General features: G+C 42.0%; 3 protein-coding genes across 4 annotated transcripts; 2 read left to right on the top strand and 1 right to left on the bottom strand.

Annotated features, from left to right (window-relative positions):
• The first annotated feature begins 2,777 nt into the window (after window positions 1-2,777).
• LOC6568377 (hepatoma-derived growth factor-related protein 3) lies at window positions 2,778-3,568 on the top strand. Its single transcript, XM_001994702.3, has 2 exons — window positions 2,778-2,794; window positions 2,865-3,568. Exon 2 carries the CDS (start codon window positions 2,984-2,986, stop codon window positions 3,494-3,496), a length of 513 nt encoding a protein of 170 aa, XP_001994738.2. The 5' UTR covers window positions 2,778-2,794; window positions 2,865-2,983; the 3' UTR covers window positions 3,497-3,568.
• Window positions 3,569-4,495: 927 nt separating this feature from the next.
• Window positions 4,496-4,757, bottom strand: LOC116805851. Its single transcript, XM_032740686.1, is given in 2 exon segments — window positions 4,496-4,588; window positions 4,590-4,757. Coding segments are annotated over 2 exon segments (261 nt in total).
• A 4,003-nt stretch (window positions 4,758-8,760) lies between these two features.
• On the top strand, window positions 8,761-9,895 carry LOC6568378 (protein arginine N-methyltransferase 1). Of its 2 annotated transcripts, XM_032740617.2 has the most exons (4): window positions 8,761-8,886; window positions 8,955-9,184; window positions 9,251-9,457; window positions 9,514-9,630. In XM_032740617.2, the coding sequence occupies exons 1-4, from the start codon at window positions 8,782-8,784 to the stop codon at window positions 9,572-9,574; spliced, it is 603 nt and encodes a 200-aa protein (XP_032596508.1). In that variant the 5' UTR covers window positions 8,761-8,781; the 3' UTR covers window positions 9,575-9,630. The 2 variants fall into 2 exon arrangements, with proteins under 2 accessions (XP_032596508.1, XP_001994739.1); XM_001994703.2 differs by having other exon boundaries at window positions 9,251-9,895.
• The last annotated feature ends 7,286 nt before the right edge of the window (window positions 9,896-17,181 follow it).

The following is a 17,181-nucleotide window of genomic DNA, read 5'->3' as shown; positions in this document are numbered from 1 at the left end:
TGGAGTATGTATTTTGTTTTCGCTGCTTTAAATGAATGTTATTAAGAGATGCTTATCTCTGAGTGATTTATTCATTAAAAAGGCATTTATTAGCCACAAACAAGGCAATGCCATTGAATGCGGTTGTGTGCGCGTGTGTGTATGTGTGTGCGTGCTAGCTACACTCACCGACACCTCCACATGGTCGACACACATTTGGAATTGACCATTGCCGCTGCGGCTCGTTTGCTTTTGGCCGACTCGTCGCCTCATTTGAGCGGCATTAAAATGCAAAAGCGTGTTTGTTCCTGGAAAACACTGCAAAAATTAAGAAAAACACGTACTCGCGCACCCGGCCCAGTTGCCGGCGAGGGTGTGTGTTGTGGTGGGAGGCAGGAGGGGGTTGGCATTGTCCACCGCCAGCTGTGTCGGCTCATGTTGCATGCCTTTTGTTTTATTGACTTGCATATTTCCACAATTTGATGTCTGTGTGCGTTTTTAATCACTTAATTAGATAGCTTTTTTTCTGTTTTCAATTGTTTTTACTATAAGCTAATGTAATTTATGCGCAAAGTGTATTTTGTGGCTTGCAGGTCTGCTGAATTGCGTGCCACGCAGGAAATGTTACTTAAGGGCCAAGTTCGTGTCTTAAGTCTTTTGTTTATTGATGGCGGAAAGTGCATTGAAACATTGTCCAGTTGGGATCGTAAGCTACTAAGCTACTATTACCGATCCATTAATAATAATTGAAATACACTTTCTTAAAAGCGGAAAAAAATCTGAATTTGTTACCAAAAGTATGGCAGTTTCTTAAGCTTCTTAAGGCACACTCCCATTATAAATACTGCTCTTACAAATTTGAATTTTAATTCCAGTTATCGCTCACTGATTGGAGGCGCAATTGGCACATATTTAAACACGGACAGCCATTAACAATTGGCTAAACATAACGTAAACATTGACAATTGCTATGTTGAACAGGCTGGCAGGAAGGCCAGTGTGGCTAATAAAATGGCAGCAAGTAGCAAGCAGGGCGCAGAGTCGCAGAGGCACGATACCATCCCATAAATACTTGTTAGCTCCCCCCTTGGGAAGTTATCATTCAGCGGACGAGCAGTCGACTTAGTTGGTCGCCTGTTAATCACCTCCTCGCCTGGATGGCCATGCATCATCAGCACCTTAACTTGAAGTTGGCGTAGCCACGTTAGAGAGTGGTAGCTTCTTCGTTTCGGTGTCATAAGGAAGCGTCTAAATGATTCATAATTTATGCCTAGCTTCTTGCCCGTCTGTCGCTGGCCATGCCCATTCCCACTGTCATTCCCATTCCCATTCCCGTTCCCATCGCACACATTGGCCATTCACTGCTTTCGTTACTTAATTTTTTCAACTTAACGTACTGGCTGACTGTGGCTTGTGCCTGTGTGTCTGATCGTCCCTTCTCCGTCGTCTCCGCCTTGCACTTGTAATGCGTTTTGGCTGGCTAAATGCGTGGCCGTCGTCGTTTGTCTGGGACGTTGATAGTTGAAAAAATTACTTACAAATTACATGCGTAGCTTATGCCCCCGTGCCGCCTTCGGCTTGTTTGCTTAATGTGCTTTGTGGCGGGTTACGGGCCCAATGTCCACTATGCACTATCCAGTATTCATGTGGCCAGGCCGTCGTCGTCTTCGTTGTGTTCGTTGTCGCTGCTGATATTAGTATAACGTCTCGTTGCCAAGTCGTAAATTGCTTTTCCTAATTGAATTCTGAGCACTGTCAAGGCGAGTGACACTCAAGTGGGTGTGTGCCTCAAGCAGCCGTGCAAGAATGGTTTTTTAAATGCTACAACTGTGAATGAATAGTCTTTCTGATAAAGATATTTTTCTTTCTTTTTTTTTCTGCACATTATTGCAGAGTGTTTTTATTTATAATAATTTTATAGATTTATTTGCACTTGGTGAATAACTTATGTCAGCACAGATAAAGAAGAAGGTGCAATTACATATTAATTTACATATTTAATGCAGTGGCAATTACGACTGTTAAATAATGCAATTTCACAATTACAATAATTATAATTGAGTTACAAAGCTCAACGAGGGGGCGAGTTGGGGTGTTGAACCGACTGTTAAAGGTCTTGCAACTTGGTAGTTCAGTTAGCGGAATTTCGCATGCTTTAAAATGCAACACGAAACATGGCCATAAAGTGTACATGCGTTTAGCTGAACCAACTCGACAATTTAAAATGCCAATTTGCGCATAATACGGCGAACGTGAGCGAAAATCTTAAGCAGAATATTTGTACGGAGCATATCAACAAATTTCTACGCATATGTCTGGTAAATAGACACTAATGCAAATGTCGCCTCATCGGCTTGATAAGCTTATTAAGAAAACATTAACTCGGCTTGACCTGTTTACCGCTGGCATGCTAATCAGTGTTGTCAATTTAGCTATTTTCGCGACAGTTGTTGCTGTTTTAAAAAAGCTTATAGCTTTAATAAAATTCAAATTAAGAAAAATTTGCTTAAGTCACTTCTTGTCATACTCTGAAACCGAAGATATATGAGTTAGGTAATCCTCGCTTAAATATTGAAAATGGCTATATAAATTGAATAGAAATGAGTATTCAATGCTTTACAAAACCCGCACGCCCTGTGGTCAGCTACTATAATACTGGTATCAGTATTCCGTTCTAATTCTTAGCTTGATTGTTATCAGCACTGATATTAACATGGATTGTTAGGCGTTGCTCAACTCTGACTCATAAATTTGAGCAATTGCGCCAACATGCAGCACTTGCGTAAAAAGATATTTTAAATTTAAGTGTTACCAAGTAAATATACAAATTGAAAAAAGATCAGCATCGATTCACCTTACGTCATCAAGCAAATTTGCATTTACAGACGTTGCTCAACACTGCTCTAAACGCGCTTACAAGTGGACAATCTGCCAACACTTGCGTATAAAGACAATTTGCAAACTACGAAGTAAATAAGTAATAGTTAAGAAATATACATATCAAATGGGTCGCAAAAGTAACAGGAAACCGAAACAACCAACATCTGGAAAAATGGAGCAAAAAACAAAGAAGTCACCGTACCAAATCAAAGTGGGAGACTTTGTGTTCGCCAAGGTGCCCGGCTTTTGTGCGTGGCCGGCGCGTATTCTGCAAGACGAGGGCAAAATGTATCGCGTGTACTTCTACGGCTCCAACAACATTTGCAAGGTGACAAAGTCCCAGATCTTTGAGTACGAGAAGTGGAAGGATCGCTTCGGCAATGTGGAGAAAAATACATTCAATATTTTCAAGGATGCGATGAAGCACGTTGAATATTCGATCGCCCATCCTGGCAATGATGATAGTTACTTTCAGGCACTGGCCACGTTGGGTATACCGAATCTGGCCAATTTGCCCGATAAGAATTCTCCTGCCGCACCCCTCTCACCTTCCTCATCATTTGCGTCGCCAGAATGGGGCATGCGTAAGAAGAAGAAAACCGCACCATTTATACATATTACAGGCGACTCGGATTAAGTCAAAATGATAAGTTAAGTTAAACAAAGTTTGTCTTTCTAAAAGAATAAAATAATTGAAGTGTTGCTTTTTCGTATTATCTTTCCTTGCGTCAAGAACTTGCTTCCATTTTACACAGGCAATCAAGCGCCACGCGGCAATTAAGGATTTCGGCGGTGTTGGGTTTATCGCGTGGGCGTGTCTCGGATCATAATGGTCAATGCGTGACGCATCCCGTCGCAGGAATCTATGAATATAAGTATGTTTCGCAGTTAATCAAATACAGTCAAATACACTTTGGGGCACGTTTCGATTGCCGCACAAATGGCATCACATTAAATGCTGCGGCATCAGCAAAAAAAAAAATAAATAAATACCGAAGCCACCCCAGGCTATGTCGCTATGTGAAAGACATTCTGTTGAGCGGGCATAGTTTAGCTTAATGGGTATCGTAAAGAGTGCTGCCCCTGAAATTGCTTGAAACTGAGCAGACCACGACATACATATGTATATCTATATATATATATGTATATATTTTCCCACCCTACTTTTTAAAGATGCTGTGGGCTTTAATTGAACAACAGCTTGCTGCGTTGGTCTCTGGCCAAGTTCGATTAACATTAACAAATTATCGGCAGTGCAGCAAATTAATCGCTACAGTTGGCAACCTCGTAAAATATATTTGGGTTAACAAGGCGGATGCTGTTGTAGTTGTAGTTGTAGTTGTGGCTGCTGCTGTTGCAGTTGACCACAAATCAGATTCGCTAGGCCTGCAATGAGATTTGGCAGCAGCATCAACCAACTTTTTTGGGGTGCCTTGTGGACCACTCCAACAGCTTGCAGCAGCTGCATGCTGTCGTTGCACTCGGTAGATTAAGCATCCTTGACAGCTGTCGGGTTGAACGATGTTGGCCGGTGCCGTTGCGGTTGACCCCTGGACAGATTTTTAAGGAGTCAACTATTCATGCATAATTCGATATTGTTTTTTTCTTTTTGTTGTTGCTCTGTTTTTGTTTCTTGTTACCAACCCCATTTTGGCCCACGTGCAATGCAGTAAAATGTCAAATTAATGTTACGACATGTCCAACAACTTTTGATGGCATTTGACAATGTAGGCTTGGAAATTCCTGCAGGTGACGCAGTGCCCCTGTAATTTGTTTGGCCGCACGTACGCTGGACATGATGGAGCATTGTCAGCTTGTGCCTGCCCAGCATAAACAAAAACAAAGCGCGCCGAGGGACTTGCAACTGTAGCAAACTGGATGCCAAGCAGCAGGTGCATGTGTGTGTGTTTGTGAGTGGAGTAGGAGGAGTATGCTGCTTGGGGTTCGAGACCTAGCCAAAAGCAAGAGGTGTCAATGTGTGGGCATGTCGCACACGTGTGCACGAGCCGCCCTGTGGCTATAAATTCACTTAGTTTATTTGTGTCCGCCACAAAACAGACGAAAGACAAGCGGCAGCCTTCAGGCTATTGGCCTTCTCGGCGGAAATTTGGTTAGGAAATCAAAATAACAACAAAGAATTGCTCATTTATCAGCGGCACTCAAATCGTATCTGCCCATTTGGGGTAGCTAATTGGTAAAAACAATCGTTTAACAACGGTTTCGTTAGCTTGGTGGCCAAAATTTGGAAAAATTTAGCAACTTTTTTTATGCAAACAATTCGATAAGTTTTGCAAATAATCGGTTTAAACTATTATCGCGATATATTGAAAGTCAAAGAATTTTTTGGGATTAACAATTAGAATTGTCAACACAGCACTGCATTCATTTTACAACTTAGGGGTTTTCCGGTAATTTCTTAATAATATATTCTTCTAGTTCTTTCTTTTTTTTTTTTTGCCCTGGCAATTTTGTTGCATGTGGCAGCGAACACAAAAGCATTCTAATTAAAATATCCAAGTGTCGGAAAGTATATTTATGACTATGCCATCAATCAAATTTTTTGGCACAACCAGCAATTAAATTGGCAGGATCGAAAGAGCAGAAGTGGGAATAAAAAAAACACGATTGAGTATTGGGTGAGTCGCGTTGGAATCAGTGAACGATTGCCAAATAAAATCTACACTGTGCTACATAGTTTCTGAATCGCTGAGTATATTAGGGTGAGTGTACGTTCTTAAAACAGTTCAATGCACTAAGTACAATTAACACAATTTCTGGATTTGAAGCAGAAAGAATTTTACAACTAAAGAACTGACTTCTAAATTGACTGAATCAAATGAACGAACTAAAATAACTTAGTTGAATTGTTCTGTCAAGAGAGTAGTTCAATCGAACAGATTCATAATGATTATGCTCGGCTGTAATCGAATGCCGTAGTCTAATTTAAATTCAATCTTCTTTTTTGTAGTGCAATTTAACAATTGTGTAATGGCGAATGCAATACAATAAGAAGCCATAAATTTGATAGGCCAATCAACCACTTATTGATGTGATTTTTGTAACGCATTCGGGGTGCACATGTTATTATTAGTTGCTCATAAAGTGGTTAACTCGCAGATGAACCCACCCCTGGCATGTACACAGGCATAGACACTCCCTCGTTTGCTCATTTGTTACAATTTATAACTGTCATGTAATGTGTCGCATACGCAATCGATTCCAAGTCGGGCAACATTGCAGCCACAATGCATAATTAAATCATAAAATTTCGAGTTTGAGTATTGCGCTCTTTGGGTCAGCAGGTGAAAACGACACGATTCGGTGCCATCATTCATAATTGGATGTTTAGCATTTGGAAATAAACCATGGCCACCAAGTCGCCAGTCAGATAACAATAGCAACGCATTCAATATGCAAAGCGTCTACGATTTTTATTTGCACTCGTGCACAGTGGGTGGCATTCTCAATGGGACACGGTCTGTGTCCCATTTCGGTGGTAACTTGACGGAGCTGTAAAAACATTAATTGATTTGTGCCAAAAACCAAACAGCTTTTTAAGTCGCGACCACAAAGCAACGGTTTCGCCCTTTGAGCAAGAGAGACAGAGAGACCGAGAGAGAGAGAGAGAGAGAGGGGGGGATGAGCTGTTGGAGCCAGACACCAAGCCCCTCATGGATCACATGAGCTAATTAAGGAATGCCAGAAATGGCAAATTAACATAAAACTTTGCAACATTAAAAATGTTACCTAGCTTATTATGCTCATATACTGTCATTTGAGGTGCTTGTTTTTTTATGGTTACTTTGTGACAAAATTGATTAATGAAGTAATTTATTTGCTTCGATTGCATATGGAGAATTTTTATGATACACTAAAATTATGACGAATTATATTGTTGTTTTTATATGCATAGAAAACCACATTAATTCGTTAATACATATGTATGTGTGTATAACTGATCTTTTATTTTCGGCACATATTGCACAAATTTTAGTTTTTGTTTTAGGATTGCCAGTGAAAGTGGTTTTTAGGAGTCATTAAATTTTGACCATAAAATTTGTTTTTTTTTTTTGGTTTTTGTGACTGACAGACTAAAGCAATGTTATTGTTTAACGCTTAGGTGTTGGCGGCATGATTCTCTTTTTGGTTTGAAAGCTTTTTTTTACGATCATTCATAAAATTTACCAGGTCTACGGAGCGAAACTCAGCGGGAGTTCCGATACCGCATTATTACTTAATTATATAAAGTTTAAAAATTACGAGAAGTTCTTGGATTGGAAGACTTACCGTAAGAATTAATATTGTCAGGAAATCCGACCTGGAATGGAAATAGTAATAGGTTAAATCTTAGCAAGCATCAGACTTGTAGTTATATTATATTCGATAATGTACCTACAAAAGCAGATAGTTTTATGCGTCTCAATAACAATCAACAAACATCTCTTGAGCATAATGAACACACAAAATTATATGGCTAGACAAATATTTGTGTAATACGTGGCGACCATAAAATGCGTTGAAAAATATAATAACTATCATAAAATGAGTCGTTAAATGAAGACCAAATTGTTGCCCGAGGCAGTCAAAGTCAAATCAAAAGTTGGCTTAGAAAGTGGACAGTGGATGTTTGTGAATGTTAACAACATTCTTAACAAATTCATTTCGGCACACACGTTAAATATATATATACATATATATTTACGCATCTGTATATGTATTCAAGTCGAGTCCATGCCCCAGCTCGCTACAAGATCATTTAGAAAATGTGAAAATAATAACGTGCCTGTCGCGGTTGCTCTTTTAATTAATTGATAGCCCCATATAAATTTGTGAAAGCCGTCGCCTTGGTGTCCACAATGATCGCCTTTTATGCGTTTACAACTCTATTTACAATTTTGGGTATTCACTTTGTCTGTATCTTGAGATATCGCTATTGTGTTTGTGCATGGTATGTCTCTTGTTAATGACCGTTTTTAAAATGCCATAAAATTGCTTTATAAGCTCATGATATTAATATGCACACCAATATTGGATATTACTATAATATATTGAGTATCTGGCGCACACAAAAGCGCCACAAATGAGCCATAGGCTGACCCACTCGGGTAACACAATATGTTTGTCTATATGTATGTATATATGTATGCATAAGAGAGACGATCTTTGATTTTGGTCAACACCAAATAACACTAACACTGCTCCCTGCGGCGCACATTAACAAAACTCTAAACAATGGCCAAAGCCAAGCTCAGGCCAGATCAGTGAGAAGGAGCCAGTGTGCGGAGGGAGAAGGCGCAGCAAACATTTCAATTTGTATAATGAAATCGTATTCCGTCTTTCCGCGCTGTTGTTGTTGCTATTGGTGTTGCTGTTGTTGTTATTATTGTTGTTGTAGTTGTTGTAGTTGTTGTTGTTGTTGTTGCTGCTCTTGTTCCTGTTGCTGGAATGTATTAGGTATCAAATTGCTGGCATTTGTCAACGGCGCGCACTGTGCTAGTCTACCATAAATTAAGGGCTCGTTAGATAGCATGAGCATGGGTATAACATATGGGCAACAAGTTGTGCTGATAGAGCCCGCTATCAAAGTCACTTCATTGGTTCATAACTAATTGTTGCTGGTTCCAGCCGACAGCAAGGATTGTGGCTGTGGGAACGCGATAAGATGTTATGGATGTGTTGTTTCAGAGACATCCTCGAATCGCATTAAATAAAAACTCTTTTATTTATTGCTTCAAATTGTTGGACATTATTTTCAAATTTTTAAAAATAGAACTTAAATATTTAGTGACTAGATGAGTTCCTGTGAGCATAAGCAATAGCTTTAACGTTGTGTTCAGCCTGACATATTCTATTACTGTCAAGGAAATTTTATTTCGATATAACCAACATTTTAGAAATCAAGATTTCTAAACACTGGAAAAGATGGAAGATCCTTGGGATATGGCAGAGAATATGTTATCAGATGTGCTCGTTTCCAATGTCTACAATCAGTTTTTCAAGAACAATTCGGACCTGTTCAAAGACAAGGTACTCGCTTCTAATCTAATCTAATATCATTGTACTGCCCGTGCTTCAATTGGCGATCTCGTTTCTAGATTGTGATGGATGTGGGTTGCCGCAGTGGGCTGCTGAGTCTTCTGGCCGTTGAAGCTGGTGCTGTGAAGGTCTTTGCTGTGGGCAACATGCGTAGTGCCAGATATGTGACAAAGGCTTTGGGGCATGGCGAGAATGCAGAGGTTTTTGAACCTCTCAAGGGCTGCATCAGCCAAATTCGATTGCCGTGTGGACTTAAGAAGGTGGATATCATAGTTTCAGAGTGGATGGGGTAGGAGTTTATTCATTGATAAACATCCAACCAGTCTGCTTGATTTATTTATCATTTCTCTTTCAGTCACGCCCTCTTCGCTGATTCACTTTTTCGCCAGATGTTGGAGGCACGTGACAAGTGGCTGGCAAGGGGTGGACACATTTTTCCAAACGTTGCGAACCTCTACATACATGGCATAGCCCAGTCAGCCCGACAGACAATGAATAAAAACCTACGACCCGTCTTATTGACGGACGAATATGTGAACCAGCAATCAGTCATCACGGAAAAGTCTCTACTGAAAACCATAAACCTGACTACGTCCAAATATAATGAATCTTTTACAGTCGATTTCAAGATGAAGGCGTTGCGGAAGGGCAAAGTGTCTGGATGTATGCTGTACTTTGATATAGGCTTCATCAATGCCAGGGGTCAACTGCAAAAGTTGTTTGCCACAGGCCCAGATACACCAAAAACGTATATGAAGCAAACGTTGCTATCCCTAGAAGATAATGCCCTCGATGTTGCCGACCAGGAGCTACTGGTTGGACGTTTTAGCATGAAACTCGGCAGCTTTGCACCGCGCGGAGTTGAGTTCTCACTCGGTTTGCGGGTACACAAATAGGACGCTGCACTTAATAAAGGGTAATGCTGTTGCGGATGCTGCAACTGATGCTTGATGGCTGATGGTTAATGTCTGATGTATTCATGGCAATATTTAGGCGTTCTTTCGGGCAGTTCGCCTTAAGGGCCAACACGTCCCTCTGGGTGAAGGCTTGCGATCTGCACAGCTCCTCAACGACCGCTGCCAACTCAAAATTTATGGCCGTGCTGCATCAATTAGGGCGGCAGCTCGACCGACGACTGCTACTCAAAAAAAAAAATAAATAAAAAATCATAAGAAAAAACAATGGGCAACGCGGGTTTTTGGTTTGCTTTTTGCTGACCTGATCGGTGTTTAGCTTTGACGTTGCTACAACGATTTAAAATGATGTCGCGCATAATTCACTGATCGAGTACGAGATCGAAGATCGAGAATCGAGAATTGAGAATTGAGAGTCAAGGCGATCAGCGTTCACGTTTTGCCAGACTTTGCGTCGTTCTGGGGTCCCTGTTCCTGTAGCTCTGGCTCAGACTGTGCCTCTGCCTCTGTTCTGTCTGGTCTGCGCCCTCGTTTACAGTTAAGTTCTTTTGTTCAAAATCTCATAACTGATCGCTGATCGCTGCTGCTCGCACTTGGTTAACGCTCCATACAAGGCGCAGTACAATGGGCCGGGCTGGCTCCTCGTTGTCCTGCTGCCAGCACACAAATTCGTACTTTAAATGATATCGCTCGTCTGCGTCTGTGAATTGATCTGACTGACCGCTCTCGCTCTCGCATGCTTAAGTGACATTTTGCGGGACTGTGTGGGTCTGTGATGGATTAGCATCATTTTGCCGTGAGGATAATGTGTCGTCTGCAATGATTTTGGTTGACATGTATTTTTTTTGTTGTGTTATTTGTTGTTGCTGTTTTTTTTTTTTGCAACTGCCGCCAGAGGGGTTTTTTGAGCTCTTCTCGGAAATAATTATGCTGGTTTTGCAACAAAAGTAACAGCATTTTTGAACAAATTGCATAAAAATTTAAATTGGCCGGCAAAAGTTTTTCGATTTGGCGCGGCAAGGCCCAGAAAATTGCTTAATAATGAAATACCAATGGATTAAGCGCAATTTGTGCGGTATGCGGTATGCAACGGGCTCACTGATCCGCTTCACTCACTAAATTCCACTCTAAATCTCCCTTTTTTTTTGGTATTTTCTTTCTTGGTCAGCGCGCTGCTTACAAAAAATTTGTTAGCTCAGTGGAATGAATTTGCTAAAAATTGTACTTTAATTTACACCTAACCAGGCAACAGTATGACTGTCTCTTTCTGGCGCACAGTGGTGCACTCTCCATGTCTTTCGCACATTCGCCTTGCAGCGTTTTCATTAAATTCGCTTAATAGCGCAATATAATTTAAACAAGTAGTAACATAAAATAAAACTCACAGCAACGCATTGAAAGGCATAAAAAGAAGCAAATGATGCCAGGTATGCCCTGGCTCTGCAGCGCTCCAGCTCTGCTCTTGACTTGGCCAGTATTGGCCTGGATCTGAGAGCCCAGTCCCTGTCCACAGCCAAGAGTCCGGTTCCACGTTAAGGCGCATGGGCGAGACGCCCGGCATGGCCTGCAAGTGCAATAAGTTCGCTTAACGAGGGTTTAATTTATGATTTGTTATGTTTCCGGTTCGTGTTCTTGTGGCCGATGCTGAAAATTATTGGCAATAAAGCTAAGGTGTGGATTATAGTTGGTTGGTAGCCTTATGTTGCAGCCAGTTAGCCACTGGGAACTCAAAGTTGGAGGTGGATGTTAAAGTCAAAAGCTTTTCACGAGGTGGCAAGCGATTAACGATAGCCGTTCAAAATGGTAGTACAAAATATATTAAATGATAGAGATACATGCATATAAATAAAGAAATAATAATATATACATATAAATATGCACAAGAAGATCGGTGTTTGATGGGCAAATCAGATAGATGTAGATAGATAGAAACTTAAACATCTTAAGAATTTAGTTGTTATAGTTTTTCTACTTGCATTCTTTCATATATGACACAGTTTTGTCTTTTGCCACTAATAATCCCTAATCCTTTCACGCTCACTGTGCATTTGCAGCATGCAGCAAGAAGCAGACCAAGTAACGAGCCAACGAGGCATGAAGAATGGCAACCGCAACGGGAGCGGGGAGCTGGGAGTTACGACGTACGTGGCATTGCGTTGAAAATCGATTTGTTTGGGTTGCGCCTGCGCAAACAACGCGGCCCTTGGATAAGAACGGATAAGAAAATAAGCAAAGACACACACACACACGAAAGAGGGACACAACGCGAGGGACATTTGCTGGGGCGAAGAAGAAGAAGAAGGCGAAATGGTTGAAGCCAACGCCAACGAGTATCTGTTGGAACATAAATTACGCGACTAACAAGCAGCGCCCCGTGCAGTCAGCCAGCCAGCCAGCCAGCCAGCCAGCCAGTCAGCCAAGCAACCAATGCTAACTTGGCCAAGAGCTAAAAAAGATACAAACCCTCGGACTGCCAGCCGAGACTGGGCACTTGGGAACGCTGGGCAGCGCTGTCCGCTGCACTAGTCAGAGTGAGTTGCACAAAATTATAAATGAAAGCGGGTGTTGGACACCGTTCACAGGAGAGCTCAGCTCAGCTCAGCTCAGCTAACCGAGCTGCTCAGCATCCCAGCATCTTAGCATCTCGCAAACGTTGCGACTGCGTCCCAGCAGCATCCACGTCCACGATTAGGTGTAGCAATTTGGACGGGCTGCCTGTGATTGAGACCGAGGCAGTGTTCGAAACGAAGTTAAAAATCAAATTAGCGAATGTGTTGAAAATTAAAAACAAATTCACGGATAAATTGCATCTGCCAGATACGCAATTATTATGAGGGTAGACAGGGCCCAGCCACCAAGGGGGAAACGGAGGGAGAGACAAAGAGAGAGAGAGAAACGTGAATTGCGTCTGACTTATGGACTGTCCAGGCCAGTGGCTCAACCTCTTGGCTCTTGAAGCTGCTGTTCTGGTTCTTTAGCTTTGACTCTGGCTGTGTGTGCTGTGTGCTGTGCGCTGTTTTGTGCCCTCGAGGTGTTGCAATTTGACGTTTTTTACGCGCGTTTTTGTTCCATGAAAACCACATAAGCTTCACAAGGATGCTGCAACAGCAGAAGTCGCAGCAGCCGCACGCAGAGCAAATACTTGGCCCTAAATGGTTTTTGGCGAAAAACATGTCGAATTAACACGCTCAGTTGCTCTTGCTGTAGATGTGGCAGTCGAGGGCAGCTGCGAGTGTGGATTAAGCAGCAACAGCAACAGCAGCATCAACCTTATGGGGCAAACATATGCACCTATCGCGTTGTGTATATATTTATATACACATATATATATTTAAATGCTGGCAAATTAGCTGAAATTTCTTTTGGGCCAAGCACAATTTACATTTGAGGTGTGTGTGTGTACGTGTGTGTGTGTATTTGCGAGTGCAAGACATATAATTACTGTTAAGTTTTTGTGGCAAGCAAAAGCCCCTACCGAAACTGAAAAGGGGCCTCAGCTGGCGCCGTCTGCGGCTGGCAAATAAATCGCGCTGCTGTTGAACTTTCAGTGCCTCCGGGGTGGAGTGGAGGTTGGCCAGAACCGGAGCCAGAACCATTGCCAGTGCCCGATAGTCGAATGGCACTGCCAAATGCTGACACTGAGTTGGACTCGGAGAGTCGATGCCAGTCACGCCCCTTTGTGGTGTCCTGTGTGTGCATTGCTGGCAACGTTCTCAAGGCGAACTCACAGCACAAGAGTTAAGATCGCGTCTGGTTCTGGGTCCGAGCGCCGTAAAAAGGGCGCAAATTTTATGAGCGCATCGTTTAACAAATGAATTTACAACTGTGCAACGCCCAAATGTCTGGCGTTCAAATTCAAATTCCTTGGCGAAAACAACAAAAACAAAGAAACGAAGACACGGCCCAAAACGAAACTTGGCACTGACCGTGAGTTACGTGGCACACGGAGGCGTATGCGCTATATTCGCGCATGAAATATGTCTGGCATTTGGCCAAATGATTTAAAACAAATAGCCAGGCACTCATTCTCATCCTCATCTCTGCTCTCATCTACATCTTCGCAATATATATATCTTTGCTTTCGTATTTATCTGAGCAGCTTCAGGTCTTTAGACTGCCTCAGCCAGTTTACATTAACGCTTTCATTAGCCCAGTTTGTGCTTCGCTGGCCGCCCTTTTATTGAGCTGCTTTTTAGTAGCGCTCATAAATCGAAGTAATTGCCAATTGCTAACTGGCTAACTGGCAACTGGCAATTGCCAGCGCGTTGCCTCACTCGTTAAACGCAGTTTAATGAGTTACCCAAAAAATCTGAAGTTACCAACCAACCAACAAACCGTTCATACCTTGTCGACCAGCTTCTCGGTGCGTGCTCGCCAACGGGGCCGGTCAGCGTTTTGGGTAAATGTAATTGCGTTGGGCTGTCAATAAGTCTTCATGGGTTTCAATAAGGGAAAGCTTCGTCTCCTTGCACTCATTGTTCGTTTTGAGGCCAAATTTGTAAACGCTCATTACGGACACGATTCCAACTGATTGCCACATGAAACTGGTAATTTGGCAACTCGTGAGCGATATGTAAATACCAGCAGAAGTCCCATTAAAGTCTACATTGTTGTAAAGCTCAAAGGCATTTCAGCGCACTCAAAATTGCATCCATTAAAAGGATATCAAATGGGGAAAAAATCATATTTATATACGTAAATAAAGTTAATATTTATTTTAAATTTTTTATTTTCATTAATTTATTTTTTTAGTATTAAAAATTACCAACGCATTAATGGCAACTTTGCAAATGTCTTTCGGGTGAAGAGATATAAAGAAAGTGAGACATAAATTTAATATTACAATTTTAGCTGTGCTTTATGATTCGAAAGGATTAGTAAATGAATGAATTATCAATTGAATGAATATAAGATAAAGTGGTAATTCATGAAATAGCATACCAAAAATATATATTTACTATAAATAATATTCAATGAGAAGAATTGAAGCTCTAACCAAAAATATATTTGAGTGTGAAACATATTAACACGTTAGATGACATTTTTATTGATAATAAACTTATCCCACGTGAGAATCATCAACACAATTACTTAATAAGAATGATGGCAACACGCAAAGATACCTGAAAAGGTTTTAAATTTTATAGGCTGAACCAAATTTAAATAGCTCATGGGCCATATGGTGATCCTGCTGATCGTGTTCCGACTGTTGCTCAGCTGCTGCACGAAAAACTTGTTAAGAGAGTTCTCCGGCTGGCTTCGAGTGGCACTTTTGTGCTCGCATTGTTTGCCTAGTAAATGGCTGGCCATTGTCGTTGGGTATAAATGTCAAAAGGTTGCCTTTGACACCCCGGCAGTGGTCAAGCGACGACAAGCCGACAAAAAGTGAAGTGCAACACAATAAAATTGAACGTTGTGCTCTGAATTGTCAGCTCACTTTGCCAGTTTTGCAAATGCAATAATGCAACCCCTCAGCGGACAAACACAAACGATCATTTATGTGTCATTAAGACAGAGAGAGAAAGAGAGAGAGAGAGAGAGAACGGGAGAAAGAGAGAGAAAGAGAGAGTGAGTAAGAGATAAACACACATAGGATAGGAAAGAGCAGCAGCAGCTGTCATTTGGCAAAAACTGGCTTCTGGCCCATTTTCAGGCTCTTAGAGATGGCGCGGGCGCAACTTGAAGCCGTCACTCGTCGGCCTAATGGAGTTGGAGTTGCCGCCCATAGCGCCTGATCGCCCCGATTGCCAGGCGACGATCTTCCGAAGATCGAGTGCTTGTTGTGTGTGTGTGCATGCAATTGGGATGATAAAGTTGTTGCAACGATCGGAGATCGCTCTTGGAGCATCGAGTGGGCCAATTTGTATGCAACTCGTTGGACGTGTTTGTCAATTAAAATCAAATTCGATGCCATCTACTGGGTCCGAGCGGACAGCCCGCATATAAGATATCCTATGTACGCTTATGCCTATCATTAACCACTTAGAAGCGAGTGCAATAACATTTAATCAGACGATAAATTTTGTGCAATTTATCAAAACAAGAAAAAAAATCAAAATGGTAAAATGCAGCCGAGAAAAAAATCTCGTTTTTCCAAATTGTCTCTAATAACCGCAATCGATCGTTATTTTTTATTATTAATACAACGATCGCAGACTGAAACGGGAACGGATGAGATTCAGGCTGAGACTGGCTAAAACTGCGACTGCGAATCTGCGTGTCTGTTGTTGTTTCAGCGATCGCGGCTGTGGGTAAGGTCTGGCAACAGAACAGCTTCTCAGGTAGTTCACAAGTAACTGCAAATTGCTGCCGTCGATAAAACTCAAATTGGTGGCAGCAACCGCGGCGCATCCGCGTTCCTGCCCCGTAAAACGTCCGCAATCGATCGCTGAATTTGCCTAATGGCGACGGCCACTCAACACAAACACCGATCTCATGCTCGGTGTGGATGCGCTAGTCTGGGCCTCACTCTGCAGTCTGGGTCTGCGACAGACACTGAGACTGAATCTGAGTCTGAGCCAATCTTCAATCTTGCCAGTGTTGATTGACAATGAGGCGATCTCCTGATCCTGCTCCACTGGCTGCCTCCCTTTCGTAGTCGCGCTGTTTACGCGCGCATTTAGCATGTTGTAAAAGTCTGATGGCGTCCATTATAATCAATTGGCCGGGCTCGTAAAATTAAATGATCCCGCAGGAGAATTAAGAGCCAATTACGCGCTGAAAAAATATGTTGCCGTTGCCGTTGCCGTTGCCATTGGCTCTGCGTAGTCTCAAATTTGAGACGCGATGAGCAGAGTTGCAAAAAGCAGAGTAAGAAAAAAAAAAAAAAAACTTCACTGCCTCAACTTAATTGCGGCATTTAAGTTGTCTTATTGATCATAATAACTCCATAATGGCGGAACATGTGCGTACAATATAATAATCAGACGGGCAGCGAGTGAAAATTGCAAACGGGAAATGGGTTCGCAACAGACGAAAAGGGGGGCAACTTGTGCTGGAAGCTGGCAGCAAAAGGTAGACACACACACACACAAGCTGGAAGTAGTGAGAAGAGAGAGAGAGAGGGAGACGATCGCAAGGGCTGCACCCAAAAGTGGATCATTTACTGCATCTTCACCTCGGTCTTTGATCGCGAACTGTCTCTCTCAATCGCCAGTGGCAGCTATTGTTGTTGTTGTCTTGCTTGCGATGATAGTGTGAAAGCAAACAAGGAGTAAAATGATATCGATCCGGAGCTATCCCCTACTCGTTGCATGAAAGTTTTGCACAAAACTCAGATTTTAATGGGCAACGTGCTCAAAAACTCAACTCAATCAGCTTAATGGCCTGACAATTTGTAAGCTTGTAAGCCCCTTTCAGAAATGACCAACTG

This window comes from Drosophila grimshawi, unplaced genomic scaffold, assembly GCF_018153295.1.
Source record: "Drosophila grimshawi isolate 15287-2541.00 unplaced genomic scaffold, ASM1815329v1 contig_311, whole genome shotgun sequence".
NCBI lineage: Eukaryota > Metazoa > Arthropoda > Insecta > Diptera > Drosophilidae > Drosophila > Drosophila grimshawi.
Note: the sequence above shows the minus strand (reverse complement) of the source record. Positions and strands in the feature narration are given on the sequence as shown.